Source organism: Corvus cornix, chromosome 8 (assembly GCF_000738735.6).
Source record: "Corvus cornix cornix isolate S_Up_H32 chromosome 8, ASM73873v5, whole genome shotgun sequence".
Taxonomy (NCBI): Eukaryota; Metazoa; Chordata; class Aves; order Passeriformes; family Corvidae; genus Corvus; species Corvus cornix.
The window spans coordinates 31,478,585-31,499,275 of record NC_046338.1 but is presented as its reverse complement, the minus strand read 5'-3'; the positions used below and the strand labels follow the sequence as shown (position 1 = coordinate 31,499,275).

Genomic DNA, 20,691 nt, shown 5'->3' with positions numbered 1-20,691 from the left:
TGCCTCACCACAGGAATATTCCAGGGTAAGTAATTGCTCACGACTGTGTGCGGTTGCTAATTTCTGGATATATAGAAGGGAGATATTCTCAAATGAAAGAATACAGCTTTTAGGGCTTCAGAACAATGAAAGGCAGGGTGACTGCCTGAAGTGCAGAAACTAAAAGCTTTTTCCTTCAGAACAAGAGTAGAATCGAGTAATTGTCGTTTCCAGGGAGATGAGGAACTTCAGGGATCAGAGCTCAATCTGCAGTTAAATGGATTGGAAACAACTCCTTACCAGCTGCAGAAAAAACATGGATAGAATCACACAGGAAAATCAAAGAGAGCATTTTTTTCCTGGCACTGTGCACATGCCTCCACACTTAGGAATGATGGACTGATTATTTAGACGATCCAGGTTAAATATTCATGAATGCTAACGAAGTATTTCCTGTGCTATCCCTTTCCTCATACATCTCCCTCCCATTCACCTCCCTTCACAGCAAAACCTGACAGGTATTTCAGTTTGCTCCTTTCAAAAGAGAAACCTAAAAATTCCCTCCCACGCTCCCTAAGTGCAATTCTAAGCAGACCAGGGATGTGAAAAACACCTAAAATAAGATCTTAAGGCACTCTTTACAAGCTGGGAAGGCCCCTGCCCTTCCCCAGAGATGTTTCACAGGTGCCAAAACACGAGCAGCTCACGCTTCAGTGGGATGCCAGATTCTGAGCTTTCTCTCACGCAAAAAGCAAATCCCAGGAGCTGCAAAGGATTCTCCAAAATCGCCAATACCTTTGTGAGTGCTGTAGAGGGCTGCAAATGTCACCACGAAGAAGGTGGTGGAATATTTTCCAGCGTTAACCAGATGAAAGGCCCGTTTGTTATCACGGTAACGGCGCAGGCACTGGATGAATCGCAACCAAGCAGGGATGCACTGGACAACCGCTCTCACTCCGTAGGAGTAGCTGTTACAAATCTGATTATCTGCAAGAAAAACAGGAGTTAAAGCTGTTCAGACAGAGAGTTAGTAAGTTTAAGAACTTCTAGTGTCTTCTTGTCTGCAATATCACTTTATGGCAGCAATTCCCCATCAACACCGGGTACGGAGGCACACAAACAGCAAGAAACTCAAAGTACCCTGAAGCACAATATTCCGTCTTGGAGGTATTCAGGTGACACCACATCAATAAAACATCCAGACAGATCACCCTCTAACTCCCTCAGTCCTGCCAGTATAACTAACATGCAGGATTAGAAATCATCTATTTTTAAACGTGCTCAGTGCTGCTGGCAGTACTGTGAATAATCAAATTAAGGATGGAATTACAAAAGGCCTTCAACATTGGATTTTTGTGCATAAATGGGAGAGCACTTAGAAACTCTGCAGGACAGCTCTAAAAGGCTACTTTGCCCAAGATGTCCTTGACCTGGTTTTCTTGTGCATTGTAATAGGAAAAAACGTATTTCAGTATGGGACTGGGCTTGGCATTTCTCGCTTTGTTTTTTAAAAAACGAAGCCAAGGCACAGTCTGGTGTCAAAAACTGGGATGAGAAGCAACTGCACCACCATGCCATTGTGTCCCCCCCCTCCATGTTTGAAAGCCTTCTTTTCATTGAGGTAATAGCCAGGAATCCCTCAGCTTTTCCTAGAACCCCCCAAGATCTCCATATTCTTCTGCTGTCTGACTCAGCACATCTAAACCAAACACCCCCCTGCCTAACATTCATTTGTTTCTTATTCACGCTAAGGGAGACACGTTATTAGCTGATATTTATCCCAAAACACTGTGTGATCATTCCACTGCTCAGATTGGAAGAGGACAAACTGTTATGCACACAGTTGCTTTATGTATTTTAATTTTATTTTTAATAAGTAAATATTTAGCTACTCGCAACACTGTCTTTTAAAATGAAGGGAAATATCAGACAGATTGGAAGAACAAAGTGAACACTGATGCTTATTGAAGCATACAGCAAATTCTCTCAGCAAGTGTCAAAGCCATCAGACAATACGATTTGCCAGCAGCCACTGCTTAAAACAGAAAGTCAACAGCCCCACCCGTGAGGAGACAGGTAATGTTTTGCCACCAGGAAGGCCAAAGTCAAAATTCACATTCCAGCTCTGTGCCCCTTCTGGCTAGACAAGAAGAGAAGACAGAGCATGGACAACCCTGGCAGCACAGCATCAACTCAAAGTGAATAAGAGGTGGCACTAAGGAGCTTCTCCATCCTCTCTTGCTTCAGGGTACTGCAATGGAGCCCGTAAGAACCAGGCTACAGCACAGAAAACTGTGCTTAACAAGCTCAGGACTCTCATGATGAGCAACAGGAAGAGGCTAAAGGCAAATACATGGTTAAGCTACTGTGAAATAAAGCAACAATGCCAGGAAAATGGATTTCTCTTTCCAATCAGGAGCGCTGTGTCTAAATTCTTTGATGGATACACACGTCGGGCCGAATGACTGGATTAGGAAATGAACACTGATGTGAAATTCCATTTCTCTGGATGGAAGGAAGAAAGGGGAGAATCTCCCTAATGCCATGTTTACAAGAAATGCCAATTATTTTAGTTTCCTGTACCATTAATAACCCTCTTAAAACAGACAAATAGGAAGTAGCCTGGCTCAGTGCTTTTCAGGTCATTTTGACCACATCACAGGGGTCATTGGCGTTACTCTACCTGTATCTGCCAGAAGTCCAGCATTGTCCTCCCACTGGACCTCAAAGCTGTAGAAGCAGATCATGTATTCCAAATCCATAAGTATCACGACCAGGCTGTTGAGCTGATCAGCCAGCCAGAAATCTGCGAAGCCTACCTTGTGGAAGGGAGCAGTGAACACTCGAAACTGTCAGGAAAAACAGAGCAGGAATAATTCATGGCTGTGTCAAAGGCATCCAAATGCAGTGGACGGACATCACAGAACTGAACAAATATGGAAATAACAGAAACGCTTGAAGACTTATTGCTGACCCTTTGCTCCTGCTGACAAAAAAGGATAACTGTCTCCTCACTATTAGTACAAAGGACACGCCTGCTTTCCTCCTCCTGCATGCATCTATTCCTGGGCCCCCCCAGCCTTTTGTTTTTTATTGGCAGAACAGCCCAGTTTCCTCAAACCAAGCTCTTTCCCAGAAACTCCCAGGCTCCATTTAAGAGGTCTACACAGCTCCATTTCTCTCCTTGCCCTCACTTTGATCAGCACTTTCCTTCAGGCACTTACATCGTGTCTATTGACATCTTCCACACTTACCTTCCCCCTCACACTTAATGTCAGCTGGATTTAGACCTTCAGCACAGCCATTAGTCTGGTCATGCCTTGGTTTCCTTAACTCACGAGTTGTTTTTTGGTGTTAGAAGTTGAGAAAGTGAGGATTGTTACTGGGTCTGCCAATGCCTCCAAGCAGGAAAAGGGTTAAAGAAAGGGCAGAGAAAATCCTATTGCCTGTCAATTGGACTCCACCTCAATCCCAGTCCACTTTCCCTCTAAGCCTGAACAGCAGTTTTGCTGCTTCCAAAGCAGACAGTTTTCTGCTCCATTACCTTTGATTACCCCTCTCCCTACCCGGTTAGTTATAGTTACTAATGGCCAATTTCTCACAGAGACGGCACCAGCGCCATCCGGTCATTCTGGGATTTATGAGCCTTTAAATTAATGAAAGCACAGGCTAACACTGATCTTTTATACTGCTCTCCTTACTACCCTGAAGGGTGCACAGCTCCAGACACCCAGGAAAGGACTGACACGTTCCCATCAGCCTGTAATGCAGACTTAAGGCTCTGCTCCTAAACTTTCAAACAGGGGACTGAGAGCTAGTGGGATAAAGCAGATATGGATCTTGACCCAGAAGGCTCCGTGCTCATGCTGGATGGCACCTATTCCCAAGGGTCAAACAGGGCCAGCCTTTAGGGAGGACTGTCTTCAAGGGTGCCCAGCTGCACAACAGCTTCTGCAGAGGTCAAAGACCATGCCAGCCTTCCCTTATCTTTCCTCCCTTTTCCCAACACTCCCTGATACTATCTTTATCTGGTTCATCACAGACCATTGTTTTGTCCCCGAACAAAACTAGCTAAGCAACTGCAATGTGAAAATAGCTTTACAGACAGATCTCCCCGAAAAAAAAAAAAAAAGAAAAGAAGAAATAATAATATTCTTGTTGTTATTTAGTTTAGGGAGAGGTACTTCAGCACTACCAGGTGACAGCATAAAACTAATAAGAGAGTAAAAGTTTTCCACCTAAAGGTTACAGCTGAGGAGGAGTGAACAGATAGATCCAGGACATATCTGGCACTGGCATCCGAGTCACCTGTCCTCCAGAACCCGAGCTGCCATCTGACCCCTCCCAGTGCCATGTGCCAGGCACTGTGGCTTCTGGCTGCTGCTCAGGCACAGCTGGGGCTGCAGCCCAGATCCCAGGATGTGCTGGTGGTGGAGGTACCACAGCCACCTCCTCACTTCCCGGCCGAGAAGCGTCTGCAACATCCCCCAGGCAAGGACAAAGGCAGGGAATACCAAAGCTGGAGCTGCACCTCAGTTTCAACAACCAGTTGCAATTCTCTCTCAACAATTCCACAACCTGAGCACAGACTTCCTGGTGCTGATCCCTGCACTTTTAATAGGTGCTGAGATGCCAGATATCTGAGCTGAGCTGAACACTCGCTAGCTTTTCACCTCTCACAGACAGGCTCCCTGCACTTGTGGCCACCCAGCTCCTGCAGAGAGCATGGGCACGGCGACACTGGGCCATTCCCTGTGCTCAGATCTGATTCCTCCTGGCGAGCTGCTCTCCCCAGCCCTCACAAGGGCACTCAGGGGCTTCTCATCTGGCAGCAAAGGCACAAAGAATGCTCACCTAAGCACACAGGCAAGAAAGAAGAGCCTCTCAGGGGAATTAGACTTTACTACAGGCTAAATAACTTTTTTCACTCAGAGGAAGATCAATTCTGATGTAAATCGCCATCCCTCAGGGATCAGCACAAGAGATCCCACCCTCAACAAGCAGTTGATGTTGATCACAGGTGCAGGCAGGAAGCCTCCCAGACCCATGAGGAAATGCTGCAGCACACTCAAGTAGGCCACTGATTTGGTTCCAGAAAACCTGGAGGTGCCAGTAATGCTCTGCTACACCTGATATGTCAGATTTTGTTTTGGCTGGAAATGAAACATACGAAGCATGTGAAGAAAAATGCTCACCAAACATACTTTTGTGTGAGCAGCACAGTTCTAAGACTTGTACTATTTAAACCTCCTTTCACCCAGAGAGCTGCTGGCTGCTGCATGGAGGAATAAAATACACCCAGCTGGTCAAGTACACACAGTAAAAGGTGCTCTTTTATGTGGTCTGGCCTCTTCTTTCCCCTTCCTCCTTCCACATAATGCACACGAGTACCATGTCATTTCCCACCATTAAGGAGATCTTGCATTTTGATGAAGCTTTTTTCCCCTAGGAGACCTTGGCACAAATTGGCCTCTGCACACTCAAGGTACTCAGTGAACCTTATGGGTCCCTTCCACCTCCAGGTATTCCATGATTCTGGTTTGATGGAGAGAGACTGTTTACAAGGGCACTTAGTGACAAGGGGGAACAGCTTAAAACTGATGGAGAGTAGGTGTAGATTAGATACTGGGAAGAAATTCTTCCCTGTGAGGGTGGTGAGGTCCTGGCACAGGGTGCCCAGAGAAGCTGTGGCTGCCCCATCCCTGGAAGTGTCCAAGGCCAGGCTGGATGGGGCTCAAAGCAACCTGGGATTGTGGAAGGTGCCCCTGCCTGTGGCAGGGGGGTTGGAACTCAATGATCTTTAAGATCCCTTCCAACTCAGGCCATTCCGTGATCCTACAACTCTGTCTCAGACTGCAGGGTAGTCTGGAGATCACTGAGACAGGGCAGGAGCTGCAAACAGCCTAACAGCTCTATGGAGATGGAGAATCTCACCCAGGCAAGATATTAAGGTAAATTAGCACAGATATTGCTTATGTGGTTAAAGCACATCCAGTGCTTCCCCTCACACCAGGGGACAGCAGTCAGGCTAATGAGGCTTGGGACTAAAGGTACCTCTGTGAGGGATGGCTGAGTGCTGGAAGGCACAAAGGAAGAAGCTGGAATAGCAGCAAGCCAGCAAATCAAATAACTGAGGTGAGCACACAGAGGTTAATGCACTGTGTGTATACCTGCACTCACCTCCTCAAAGCATGATGCTGTGTCTCATCTTTGCCGTGTTCCAGATGAAGTTAGTTCTTTAAATTGGCATTAAAATAATTCTATGAAGAAAACCAGCCAGCCAAACCCTCTTCTGCCCAAAGCTCTCAGAGCACTGCCAGCAAGGATAAGGTACCAGGGGAACCGACTTGATTAAAGCCAATTTAAAAGGGTGCACAGGGTGGGGATGAACATGTGAAACAGCCATTTGGGAAGAAACTCATGAGTCACCCAGCAAGTCTGAAAAGTGTTCTTTCAGAGCTCCCACCTATAACTGGGACACTGGAGCAGCACACATATTTACATTGAATTTACCAGACTTATCTTACAGGAAAATAAAGAGCTCAGTCTCAAATAATGAGTTTGTTTAAGAGCACAAACAGATTTGTTGGGAAAAAAGCCCCACCCATGAACATAATTTTATAAGCAGTAACTTTTTCAAAGGTTCTCCCTCTGTCAGTGAACCCTCTCAGCGTTGGCACTACCCCAGTCTGGGCTGCGGAGCACCCATGCAGCCTCACCTTAGAGCACTGCACCTCTAATCAAACTGTTCCTTTGGGTTAAGGAATAAACAAGCAAGGATACTCAAGGGTTTCCAGACATGCAAAAGTTTGTAAGCAGCTGTCTGTAGGAAGGTTAACAAGTCAACTGGTACAGGAAGCAGAATATGCTTCTGCAAACCCATCCTCAAAAACTATCTCCAGTCAACACCTGATCAGGTCTGCTCTAAAAATCACAGTGGTATAAGCATCCCCCAGCATCCCCTTCCTGTGGGTTAGTGACACTTGTATACACTTCACAGCTACTGCTCAGCCACAGCATTAAAAAAAAGTTAGTTATTTAAAGCAGGTTTGACGCTTACCAATAGTTTGAGCAGCCAGAAACGGGACTTGTAATATAAGGTTTTGGTAGGGTTGATGAGAAAAAGCAACATGAAGCCGTACAAGATGAGTGGGTTCACCTGCATAGGGATGTAGGTGAATTTACCATATATACATGCCAGCAGGCTCAGGCACCACAAAACGCCCAGGAAACCAGCAATCTGCAGGAAAAAAACCACACAGACACCTAATGAAAACACAGCCCCAAAACCAACAATGTATTCTCATTAGAAGAAAAGGGAGAGCAGTGCTCAATCCTGTAATCTAATCAGACTTCAGCAACTTCCTCTTCTAATTGTATTAGGAGTCCTTGCCAGGAAACAGCGCAGGATTTCTCCTGCTGATCTGCAGCACGGCTCAGCCACTCCTCCGATCCCTCCTGCTCACCTCAAAGAGATGTTGATGGGACAAGTTGCTGCGGGGATTGAGTTCGAAGATGAGGACGTGGTTGACTCCAGCCTGTCTCCAGCCGTACGTGTTGATACCCAGGAGAAAGAGGAATTCTATCAGGAGAAAGCCACCTCGATAGATTCTCACCAGTGGCCACACATTTGGTCCATCTATAAAAGCCACACCTGGCAAGGACAGAAACAGGAAGGACTTCAGGGATAGCAGAGGCCGTGTCACAGAGCTAGGCTTTATCCTGGTTCTTGGATGGTTGGATGTACCCTGAGAAAACGGGGCACACATGTACACAACTGCCTATTCCAGCGAGTGGAGGACTTTTTGCCTAGCCTGTCAGAGGATTTAGGAGTATTCTGGGGAAAATTCCCTTTCCAGCTGCTGTAATCAAGTCATTAGCAGCGTCCCTGCCTCACACTACAGGCACAAGGGACAGCGCCAGCATAAATCTGACTAGAGACACTTAAATATTCTGGTTTAATAGAGATGAAATCCCAACAGACAGATACACAAACGCTTCAGCTTCCCCACAAAACCAAAAGGAACCATTTACAGCGTTTAAAACAATGCTAAACCCACCTAATCACCCAACTCAGTACAATTGCAATGCAATACATATTCATAGCCAGCCATACAACACCCAGCCCCACCCAAGGAGAAACTCCAGCACAGGGCAGCAGCGCTGGAAAGCCTGTTGCTTCCTTTGTTCAGGCTTCGGGGCTTTGGAAACAAAAGTGCTTCATTTCAAACGATGAACAGCCTCGTACAGCACCAGCTTTCTCCAGCATAAACCTCTTTGCAAAGGGCTGTCTCCCCTGGTCACTAGACACAGGCTTTATGAGAAAATACAGTTATTCAACCCTCAATTTTAGGTTCATTGAGAGTTTCTCACCCGCATGCTTTTTAAGAGGGATAAAAGAAAGAACATGCACTTTACAGAACTGAAGCTGAGAATTTATTCCCACAGACCTGCCTAAATTACAGACTCCAGTTTTTCAAACTTTTTTTTCAGAGAAAGCAAATCCATAGGGAATTTCATGTGTTCAGCATCTATACTTTATACCACATAACGTATGGAGAAAAAGCTGTGCAAGGAACAATGGCTCCAGAACTGTTGCTTTGAATTTAAAGCTTAGACTCTTGGATTTAGGCAAAACAGAGTCAGCTTTTGGACAGAAATGACACACCCCCAAAGAAGCTGAAAGAAATGAGTCTCAAGTGTGGAATTGTAAAAGCAGATTTTCAAATTTTTACCTGAAAACTAAGGGAAATCACAAAATGGGTACAGCTGGAAGGAACCACAGTGGGCCATCTGGTCAAAACTCCAAACAGGGCAGAGTAGCCCCAAAAACACTGACTGAGAAGTGAAAATATCCCTGGTGACAAGTTCAGTGGTAGCCTAACTCTCAAACAAGAGCAGGTCCGCAGCAAGGGCCTGAGATTTTGCATGAAACCTTGCAGGTTCCTGGTTAATAAAGCAAATGCACATTTCTGTGAAATTCCAACCTCACACACTAGCTTGGCACCTAGGGAGGACCATGCAGAAACAGTGAAGCCTCAAAATTTGCCCTCTTGAGGGTGACACTCTCCTGGGACCCACCTGCAGCTTTGCAGCCTTGAACAGACCCCAAGTGATGATGAACTCACCTCTGTAAAATGCTGCTGCTCTAGTTTTCAAATCAGGCAGTAGAGAACTGTGTTACTGACAGAAGCCATGCTCTGATGCTGTTCCACAAATTCTCCACACTAAACACTAAAATCCTCTCTCAGCTGATCAAATCACAGAAACAATTTGGGAAAAGCAGCCGAGAGGGTAGCAGAGTATGACCCAATTAAAAACAAACACTTTGCACCTGGAATCCAGGTTTTTTGCCCAATATCTGCAGTAGTGTTCAGCCATCAGATCATGCCTGCTGATACAACACACCTATTACCCACACTGCGTTATTACCACTCCTGCTTTGGAGATATAATCATTTTTATGAATTCCTTCTCACAACTGCGTCACTTTTTCATTCTTAGCACCAAGAGGGAAAGCAAACACAACTTCAATCATATTTGCATCTCACACAGAGATCAAACATTTAAGTAGCAGAAACGATGAATAAAGAGCAGTTTCTACACATTAAACAGGCCCTTCATGCAGATGGGTCAACTTCATGCCTCTACCATGGGAAGACCAAATGGGAAGCTCTGCAAAGAGCTCCTCAAACAGAGGCATTTTATCCCAAGAGATGGCTGGATCCAATTACAGAAACATCCGATTAAAAATTCTTTTAAGTCATAAAAACACAGGCATGGGCTTTCCCTAATGCAAGAGCTCCTAAGTTGATTTGTTAAGCCTTTTCCTTTGTACTGCTTAAGCAAGTTACAACACTGCAGAAATCACACACACAATTAGTAAAGCTGCTTGTGATTAAGCTCTGTGTCTGGATCTGCAGCACTAACGTGGCTCCAGCTCTAATCAGGGGCCAAACTCAGAGGGCACAAAGCAGAATAAAGCCAGGGCCTGAGAGATGCAATCGTTTATTGTAGCTTTTAAACAATCTTGCCGACCTCTGCCAATAAGAAAAAGTCAATTAATTCAATTAATTCAATTAACAGACTCCAGGCATTGAAATCCTAGGAATTTCCACATGAATTCCCGATTTCCACCCCGAGTGGCATGTGGTCACATGGCTCTGCATCTGGTAGTCTTCTCTTCGGGGAGTCAATGCCATGCAAAGCTCAAGTCCTACAAGCACCTGTCTCAAGGTGGGCATGGGCTGTGTGTTCACAGAACGATAACAAAAATCTTTTTACACATAGATATTGCACCCTCAGAATATCCCTCCAAAAATAAGGAGGAAACCAGGAGAAAAGGATTTTTGTGTTCAAAATTCACATATATATATATATATATATATATATATATATAACACGAGAAAAGCCACAACCTACAACTGAGCAGAACGAGTAATTCACACCAATGTGATACGACTGATTTAAGCCAGAACATCCAGGTCCAGGCCCTCCCTAAGAGATGAGAATACACCCAAAGCGAGGCATGGCAGGATACCCACCTGAAAGTATGACAGTGACGTTCAGTGCAATGAACAACCCGCAGAACAATCCAACCCTGAATGTAGTCCAGGCTGGTACAGGCTGTGAACAGAGTCATGGCAGAACTAAGGTGAGGTAAACAGGTTATCAGCAAAGTCAGATTAGTTTGCAGAGCAAATTTAAAATCAGAAATACAAGGTCTTGATCCCTGATTGCACTCGTGCTCTTGAAGTGTGGTTTTTTAAACTGAAAATTGCCACGTTGAAACAGAGCTTGGGCATCTCAGTGCCCCCTGAAAAATATTCCAGACCACACAAACACTAAGCATATGCTTTTCTTAGCATAAATTTCCTTTCACCATTTATCTCCTCCCTTCATTACCTTGTCTGCATGCATTAGGAGTAGTAACCTATTTCCAAACCTTCCAGAACTAAAGCAGATTATGTGGCCATGCCCCACGCACGCTCACACCAATTATTTCCACTGTTTTGTTCAGATGTTGAATCTGATTTGGCAGCTTGACAAGTTGGAGGAGCAGCTTCGCTCCACAACCCTTGTCTCTTACCTGAGCTGCTCCTAAGGGTGGAACACGCAAACGTTTCATTGCCTTCTGTCTGTCTCCATCTTCCAACTCGTTGGTCACCACTTCCTAAGGAGACAAAGACACACACCTCTGAAGTCCATCTGAATGATAAGCATGTGGTAATGCACTAAAACCAAAAATAAAGGTTGGTTTCCATGTTACAGGTGAGCCCTGGCCCAGTATTCTTTTAATACAAAGACATGAAAAGCTCACCATTCTGCACCAAGTTCCTACACAGCAGAGGTTAAGGCTGCATGAGGCTTTTCCAAGGGAACAGTTACCAGCTGAAGAGAACATACCCAAATTATGTAAGCAGTGCCAGAAATCAGTGGCACTTCACAGTCAATTAGTAGCCATCTTGGTGGTAAATACAAGATAAAGAGAGGGCAAAACACTATAGAAATTACAGTGTCATAGAATAGTTTGGGCTGGAAGGGACCTAAAGATCTTGTTCCAACCCCCCATCACAAGTAAGGGCACCTTCCACTAGAACAGATTTGCTGAGAACTCCACCCAGCCTGGGCTTGAACACTTCCAGAAACCAGCAGTGACCGAAATCCCACTCTTTGCTAGCTAGAAGAGGAGCAGTGCCCAGGCCAGCCTCTTCACCTCTGTTTCGGAGATAAGCTGGTTGATCTTCTTGCAGGTGTAGAAGGGAGCCACCTCCACCTCGGCCACCCTCCACTCCGCCCCCCGCGCTGTCTCCAGGTTCTTGTCATGCTTCTTCAGGATCTTGCGGAAGCCGGTGAAGTTCAGGTTCTGCAGACAAGGGAAAAGACACGCAAGGGAAAAGGTATTTAACCCCAGCCATTTCCCAGGAAAGAGAAATGGTCCTCTTGCCAGTGCTAGCGGGAAAGGAATCATTCACAAGGACCAAAATGATTGCATCTATTGTCAGGAAGTTTCTGAGTTATTACTTTATCATAAGTAATACATAATCCTTGCAAATAAAATGAAAAACATGGGACTCAAGGGCATAAAAAGGAAGCTACCTAAACCTTTTTATTCCCTGAGGAGCCAGACCTCTTCCACCTTCCTCCTCTATGCAAGAAGTGACCTGACACTACCTTGAAGACAAGTAACCCTTAAGGGGGTTTCCCTTCTGAAAAATCAGAGCTCCTGACTTCTTTAAACTTTACACTGGTTTCAAAATAAGTTCTCCAGTTACACTCATTATAGAAAGGAAATCTTTGTATGAAAGTTGTCAGTGCTGCAGATTAAGTCCAGACAAGTGCATCCCCACAGCAGCATTTTTTTTTCACGGAGTAGGTTGCACAATGACTGCCAAACCAGCTTAGGCCTGCAGATGTGGGAGATGTAACTCTCCAGTCTGCAGAGACTAGCACACAGTGCTTAAAACAAGAATCAGCTGCTGATTTCCAAGCTGTAATGACCCCTGATTCAACACCCATGCACAGCACCTGAGACAGGCGAAGCTCATCACAGGGCAGCAACTGCTGTGGCGCAATGTATTTGCAATCCTGCATTTCACTGTGCAGGGAGTGCCACTTAAAAAACTCAATAACTCATTCAAGCAACAGCAGAAACACAGAGTGACCATGGCAAGACTCACTTCTGAAAAAAGCTTAGAGAGCAACTTGGAAAGAAATCCAGAGAAAACAGCAAAATCCAATGCCCTGGGGAGAGGCACCAACTACTCACCAAAATTATTTTCAATGTAATTATGCTTAGAGTGATTTAATGCCAAACCTCTCCCATATAGGTGGGAAATGAGGCTGGGGAGACAGGAGCAGAAAGCCAAAGCATTAATGACCTGCCTTATTGGAGACAAGAGACTTTAATTACTTCCTGTTGGAAAAGACAGCATTCCACCCCAGAGAGCAGCGATTTCACATGAGAAACTGCAACAAAAGGATGATTTTGGTCAGAGATCTTTCTGTGGCTTGAACTAACATCCCTTCATCTGCCATGGGTGCAATCCCAGCCTAGCTCTGGGGTGCCTTGGCTGGATGGGATACGTTTGTACCAGGCACCCTAAAACCTCTCCAGCGGCATTTCACCCTCTGGCTGCAAAAATTCTGCAGCCCCGAAGTGCACGATAAAAGCACTGTTGGTCACTGTGGTGCTTCTCACAAGGAACAGGCAGTGATGGGACTGGGGAACACAACAAACAGCATTTATGCAGTCTGATATTTTGCTATTCTTGCTGCTTTTGTTTGGCAAGGGGCCTTCTCCAAGCCTGACCTCCATTTCTGCTGCATTTTGTGGAAAAAACCCCCCTCACAAACAACAAACAGTGCAACTTAGGCAATAATATAATGCAACATCAAGCAGAATCAAACAGTGGACTCAAAAATCTTTGCTCATATATATCAGGAAATGCACCAGCAAGGCAATTTAATAAAACTGGTTCAGCCTCTATTATTCACCCAATAAATGCACTGCATTTATATATACAGAATAAGTAACTAAATATTACATGCTTAATTTCTCAGCATTTGTTTGTCCTAAAACACAGTATTTCAGATAAATTGATTTTTTATGTATGTACACACTCTAGAATAATACACTGCTGTTATCAACAAATTAATTCTATCAGAAGTTTGATCATTGATAAGTTAAACATGTAAGAGCTGCCCTGGAGGCTGCTTATAGTTTCACTTGACGTTTGGTTTGTGCACCTCAGGAGTGAATGCATGAAACCTGTGCTCTTGTTCAGCCCTAAGAGGCTGAGGAATCTGCTTCAGGTGGATTTTCCTCCCTCAGTAACCCAACTCAAGGCGTCAGCATTTCATCAAAGCCAGTTTGATATTTATATTGCTGCTATTGACTTCACTTTATCTCCTACATGAAGGGCTCGGCTGCATCATCCTCCCACCAGGTTATTGTTTTTTCTTCTCTCCAAAACTACAAGAGCTTGAATATTCCTTGTTGTTATATTTCAAGCTCAAGAGTGATTAACAACAGTAGCACTCTGGGATTTAGTTTTACATCTGTTTTCACGCTTGTGTTCCTTGTCCTCAACTTCGGGACCAATTTGAAGGAATTTTTCTCATTCTCTCCCTGGAGTTATGTTGCAGAAAGCAGCTCTGCTGCCTCTATGAACTGTGAAAGCCATCAAAACCAGATGGGGTTTAGATCAATATTTAGTAGACTTACAGTGGGGGTCTGGACTCATGGTAGCAAAAAGCAAAAATATCAGTGTGCAACACGCCTTTTTTCACTGAGGAACAGCAGGAAAAGATTTCCCAAAGGAATGGCCAACGTCATCCCCTATTTAAATTCTTCATCAAGCCTCAGAATTGATTTTTTGTAACTAAAAGTATAGCTGTCTTCTTTTCAAAAAGAAAACAAATGCAAGTGAAGAAATCACAGCAGGTGATGCTGCTTCACTCCATTCCTAAAAAGATACAGATACTCCACCTTTCCCAAGAATTTGAACTAGGAACTATCACTAATGGTTAAAGAGGTTTATTAAGAAACCCCTCGTTTCCAGACATATGCTCAAAGATAACATCACTGAGGAGAGGTACAAATACTCAGAGATTTGGGAGAATAAGTTTTGTCCATACAGCAGAGTGGTATTTAATTTATTCTTACTGTGGATTTTGTTTAGTAAAATTCACCAGTAAAGATTTGGCAAAGATCTGAATACAGACGTAGTCAATATAAGCTCCAACATTCTTATTTAACAAGCTAAAAACCCTCAGAGTAAAACATTCAAAAGCATTTCAGAGCATTTAACTCCAGAAGAGGTAGCCCAGCCAAAAAGATATTACCAGTTCCAGATTTTTATTTCAAAATTTTTGGAACAAGATCAGCATCCGCAATATTTACCAGGCCAAAAATCCAAGTACAACTAAAGATTCATTTGTTTTCATACCTCAAGGCAAATGAGCCTGTATCCTGCAGAAATCAAAATATTTTTTTTAAATTGATGTTTTAGCAAGAAATTCTGATACAGCAAGGTCACAGCCACTACCATGGTAACGCCAAGAGGAAACAGTACTTTAGGATTTCAAGTTTCATGACAACTATTAGATAAAAGAGCTTCTTCCCCAGCCTGCCCACTCCAGCCCTGCATAGAACAACACTCTACAGAAGGAAGAGGTCCTGCCTGGACAAAGGTGCTGGGGTCAGCCAGCCCAGGAAAGGAAGAAGGAAAGTCCTTCTGCAGGGCAGCTTAGCACTTCTAGCTCAATAAAAAGCAACCAGACGTACACTGCTAGCTGCCTGGTGCCTGCCTTTTCTTTAGAAGTGTTATGGGGCCCCCCAAAAAAGGAAGAAATAAATGAAAAGCGGAGTGAGGCAACTCAAGGGCACACAAGGACAGGGCTGTGCGAAAGCACCGCTCCTCGCAGGTACCTGATAGTTCTGCAGCAGGATGAGGCTGAGGTAGAGCTCGCTGAAGGCCAGTTTCAGGTCTCTGATGTTCCTGTGCTGGACTCGCTCCTCGTGGGACAGGTGGAAGACGGGCTTTCTGCGCCGCTGCAGCGTGGAGGCCCCGCTGGCCTCCTTCTGCGCATCCAAGGTGGACTGCAGCTCGGTCCGGAGCGTCGTGAACCTGCGCTGCGCCTCCGCCAGCTTCTCTGTGGGCAGGGAGAGGGGACAGTCACGTGGGAGGGTCACAGACGGCCCACCAAGCCCTAAAAGCACTGCACCTATTCCTCAAATAACGTGCCAGCGAATGGCCTTCCCCCATCCCGCGTTACACTCAACAGCTCTGCGCATTTCTCTTTTCACAGAATAGAATCTCAGACTGGTTTGGGTTGGAAGGGACCTTAATGATCATCGAGTTCCAGCGCCTGACATGGGCAGGGACACCTCCCTGTCCAACCTAGCCTTGGGCACTTCCAGGGATGGGGCAGCCACAGCTTCTCTGAGCACCCTGTGCCAGGGCCTCCCCACCCTCAAAATAAAGATTTTTTTTCCCTAATATTTAATTCAAACCTGCCCTCTGTCAGTTTGAATCCATTCCCCCTTGGTCTTGTCCCTCCATCCCTTGTCCCAAGTCCCTCTCCAGCTCTCTTGGAGTCCCTTCAGGCACCTGAAGGGGGTCTGAGCTCTCCCTGGAGCCTTCTCTTCTCCAGGTGAACACCCCCCAGCTCTCTCAGCCTGTCTCTAAGCAGAGGTGCTCCAGCCCTCTGGACCCACTCTAATGGGCCCATGTCCTTCTCGTGCTGTGAGCCCTGGACCTGGATGCAGAACTCCAGATGTGGTCTCACAAGGGCAGAGTAGAGGAGGAAGCCCTTCTCATTAAACCTACGTAAAACACACAAGTTCTCAAGTAAAAAAAATAAACGAATATGGTCAAAATCAAGGGGCTGTCCCTTCAGCAGAGCCTAAATCAGCATTAGCTGGGAACTGAGACCTCTCAGCTTCCATCCCAGCTTTGATTCCTAGAGGATGCTCAGTCCAGCACCATGCAAACGCCTGTTAGGGACGGAAGAGGCCCAGCCTGTGCCTAGGGACTGCAAACCAGCACAAGGACAGCGGGGCAGGCGTCCCCACACTGGCTGCAGGCAGCAGGCAGACAGGGGCTCATCCAAATGCCAAAGCACTGACCACACGGCTACTCGGAGTGCCAACGAAGGGCTGCTCCTCCTTCCCAAATAAATCAAGTGCACAAGAGGCATTAGGGGAAAACCCTGTTAGACAATATTATGAGACATGACAGTGAGTAAGCAAAGCGTTTTTCAGATCTGTGCACCCGCTAGTGACTACATGTTTACTGCCTTTTCATGTGACACTAGAGAAATCAAAGAAGACAAACCCCACACTTCAAACGCAACACTGAATTTAGTTGCTTGGAGAGCAGCACGGCCCCTCTGCCAAGCTCCTGGTGACAGACAAACACAGCTCTGCTTTGATCAGGAGTTACAACACTGCTGGCTGCTGTACATGATCCACTGTAATAATTTATCCCTCTTTTCCTCACTTTAGCAGCATTGCCTCGTTATTTACTGGTTAAAGAGGCCGTCAGCCTGCACTTAAACGTCATTTTGATGTGTTTTTAGAACAAGTCTGTCTCTCCTCCTCACACCTCAAGTATGAAGAAGGTGTTCCTTTAAACACGCTGCTTTATGTACTCTCAGAAAATAATATTTTTGGCTAAATAACAATCTTTTAAAGCTAAAATCAGCATAGTTAAGACTGTTATCATTCTCTTTGTTCTGTACAACTGGTTCCTTCCAGGCTTTTTTTCCCCTGCTAAGCTTCAGTCACAGCTTTGGCATCTCTGGTGATAAGCAGGGTCACAGACCACGGGTGTTGGTGTTGGCCAGGAAGATGCTGACCAGGCTCACAGCGTTGGAGCTGGAGCCACCTCCACCCAGCAGGCCACCCAGCACTGCACCAGAAACCACAGAGCCACAAGGTCCCTCTGCTACACAAAGCTCTGCCCAGCAGCCTCCTGGATACCAATTTAATTATCTTCATTAGTATCTTACATAACGACTCACTGATAATTCTCAACTGCTCCCCGCTCAGATGTAAGATTTACTCTTCCTTTGTCTTACTCAATTCTGCTTAATTTTAAGAGCAAAACTACTCCATAAATAATTTTATAGTGCTCTGCATAACATATTTGCCAGACGCAGAATGCCTTTCCAAACAGAAAATGGGGATCAATATAGGAAATAGAGTAGAGAGGAGCCTGAAACTCTGACTTTCTTGCTTATAAACTTTAATAAAGGATGAAGATTTAAAATGCAGGAAAGGACAACTCCTCTCTGGCAGCTTCCAGAGCTGCAAGGACTCCACCAAACAGAGGCAATGCAGCCCACAGTGAGAATTGTCTGTCCCCAGCCTACAACCACATGATATTTATCACAACAAGATCAGGCTGCAAAAACAATAATCCCTCCCCACTACGGGAACTCCCTCGGGAAGAAGTAACAGATATCTGTTCGAATCAAAAGCCTTCATATAAATAAAGCTCACACTCTCTATGCTGAAAACATCTATTGAACCATCCGTGATACACTGAGATTTTTTTTTAGATCAAATCAGTAGATATGGAAGAGTTTAAACTTTTATTTTCAATTGAAAGCACTGTTCCATTGTCCCTGTGTCCAGAAAAATCTTAAAATCCATCAGCCTAATACAATATTTAAAGAAAATACAATGTCTTGAAATATTTATGACTGCAGCTATCCATAACAAATGCCACTCCTGAGAAACAGCCGTCCTGTCACCACCTTCTCCCTCCTGCTCTGACTCCAGTTATTCTGTCCACAAATCATTTCATCTTAATAAAGTATGATTTTTTTACCATCCAGACTCAATGCAGAAGCAAAACAAAACAAAACCAAACGTGTGCTGCTGTTCTAAAACCCCCCTAGGGAATTGCCCAGGGAAACAGGAAAGCAGAATAGAAATTAATTTCTCAGTTTGCAGCATACTCCAAAATAATTGAAAATTCATATACGACTATCACTAATTTAGCACTATCCACACTAATTTAACACTCTGAAAAGTGACTTTAAAAATATGTCACTCAAGAGAGTTAGGAAAAAACCTTAGAAACTGGAACCTCTCTTGTTGTGTTGCAGCACTTTGCATGATCTGATGCCCGCTGAGCCCTCAGCTCAAGCGTAGTTTCATGGCAAAGACTAACAAGAAATCCAATAGAGGCAGACGTCAACAAAAGTGCTCGCCATAAAGCAGCAGCTTTGCCCAAAAAATGCTGCTAGATCCTGGCTAAAAGCATCTAAAGAGTCATCACCTCAACTGTGCAGTTCCAAGTTGGTTTTTTACTTGGTTTTCTAAGTTTATACAGAAGTTCACACATAAGGATGATGGAAAAAGACTATTACACTGAGGAGCCAGTAAAACTTCCCTCCAGGTTCCAGCTTAGATGGGCATGGCCGTGGTCAGAGCCTGTTTCACCAGACAGGAGGTAATCCAACAGCCTGCACCTCCTGCCAGCTACCCAGCTCAGGGCATTTTAGGTAGGCCCTTTCAGCATTCCTTCCCTTCCCTACTTGTACACATTATGTTCAATATTTTGCTTCCCAGTTTAAAGCCAGGGTTTCCTACAAATAACAAAACCATTCCTAAATTAACCACGAAAGTCTTGCTGGCTACTGTTTAGCCAAATCCTGATGACGGTAATTTAAAATATAACAAACCTGCCATCTAGAAAGACAAACCAAAATTGACCACAGATAAAACTCCAGCACTTCAACAGCCGTTCCCCTGCTGGAGCCATCTGAAAATTTTACTGCAATTCTTTTTTCTTTCACTTGGGGACAGATCTTCTTGAGCATAGTCAAAAAAATTGCGAATTGTTTATCAAATCTGATTTAGTTAATGGCAGTTTTCCTTTCCACTGAGCTGGGATAATGGTCTGGGGAATTAAGGCAGTGTTTGCTGGCAGCACACAGGGAAGGGCAAAGAAAGGCATTTTGCAGCAGTCACTCCAGCTCTGAGTGCTCCGTGGAGGAACTGGGGTGCGGGAGCAGCCCATCCCAAGCGGATGAGGGTGCTTGTGCTGTGGCAATCCTGGGTGATGCTCACTGAGGATCCCTCAGCCCAGGGAAAGACGTCGAGGAAACGAAGCAGAGATCAACAGAAAACTTGACTTTCTTGAAAATGAGCAGTATTCACTGTAGTAAAGACAGGGGTGTAATAAGCTGTATAATAAGCCTATAATAAATAGGATGTGCCAGGTCATAATCCAAGCCAACACATGCCTGGAGTTACAATAGGGTCCGACGCCACAAATTTCTGACACGAGCACGGATAGGAACCGCTGATGGAACATTTCTAGCTGTAGCTCAATGCTAATAACCCTAATAACAGGTTTCCATTCTATGGAAGTCACGTCACTCCTCCACAAATAAAAGACTTATTTTAATCTTATCGCAGGAGATTTTCAAATTGCATGTGTTCTCTCCTGGAACTTTTTGAAATGACAGCTAGCTGGGAAAAAAAAACAACCCTACCCTACATTATTAATGCCATTTAAACAATGCTGGAATGGGTGTGTACATGCGGGTGCACGTGTGGCAGCAGGTCCTCATTAGGCAAAATTATAAACTGTATTGTGCATCTAAATTGACAAGACTTCCTGCACAGAGTCTAGCTCGCAGTGCACAGGATCTGGTGCGGCTCAGAAAGGAAGTTTCTGAGCATACAAACCTCAGGTCTGGGGTAGAAACACAAGATCTCCCTGGGAAACAACACAGAGCACTGCTCTGAGTTAGGTACGTATGGACTGCGTGCAGAAAAATGCCAAGGAAGTGTAAAACCCAGCTGATCTAATAAAAAAGTATCAATTCTACCTAAAAACTGCCTCTTGTCCTGACACTCACACTGCTCCAGCGAGCTGGGAGTGCAGGCACAGCCAGCCCAAAGGAGATTTACTTCCCTAGATGGAAGCTGAACTGAGGGAAGCTGCCATGCTCAGCCACTGCATCAATCATGCTTTCAGCTATCCTCAAGTTCACAACCAGATCCTGGCTGGCAGTAAAACAGCCAGCAATAAAGTCATCACCCAATGGTTATGAAAATATTTTGCACAATTCAGCCATGTCTTTGTTACCAGATTAAAATCAGAACTAGAAAAGGCTCCCATATTGTGCTGCAAATCCTGTTTATAGCCCTAAGTTAATAAATCAACATGTTAAGAGGAAGTATAGA

The 20,691-nt window shown here is 44.8% G+C and overlaps 1 protein-coding gene across 1 annotated transcript in view; it reads right to left on the bottom strand.

Moving 5' to 3' along the window:
- The window catches only part of XPR1 (xenotropic and polytropic retrovirus receptor 1), a 110,502-nt gene that overhangs the window by 20,097 nt on the left and 69,714 nt on the right, over positions 1-20,691 (bottom strand). The window contains exons 4-11 of the mRNA XM_039556269.1: positions 15,412-15,635; positions 11,695-11,844; positions 11,068-11,151; positions 10,523-10,604; positions 7,446-7,633; positions 7,040-7,219; positions 2,663-2,828; positions 775-966 (exon numbers count right to left, since the gene is read on the bottom strand). Coding sequence (XP_039412203.1) covers positions 775-966; positions 2,663-2,828; positions 7,040-7,219; positions 7,446-7,633; positions 10,523-10,604; positions 11,068-11,151; positions 11,695-11,844; positions 15,412-15,635 — 1,266 coding nt within the window. The remainder of the gene's footprint in view (positions 1-774; positions 967-2,662; positions 2,829-7,039; positions 7,220-7,445; positions 7,634-10,522; positions 10,605-11,067; positions 11,152-11,694; positions 11,845-15,411; positions 15,636-20,691) is intronic.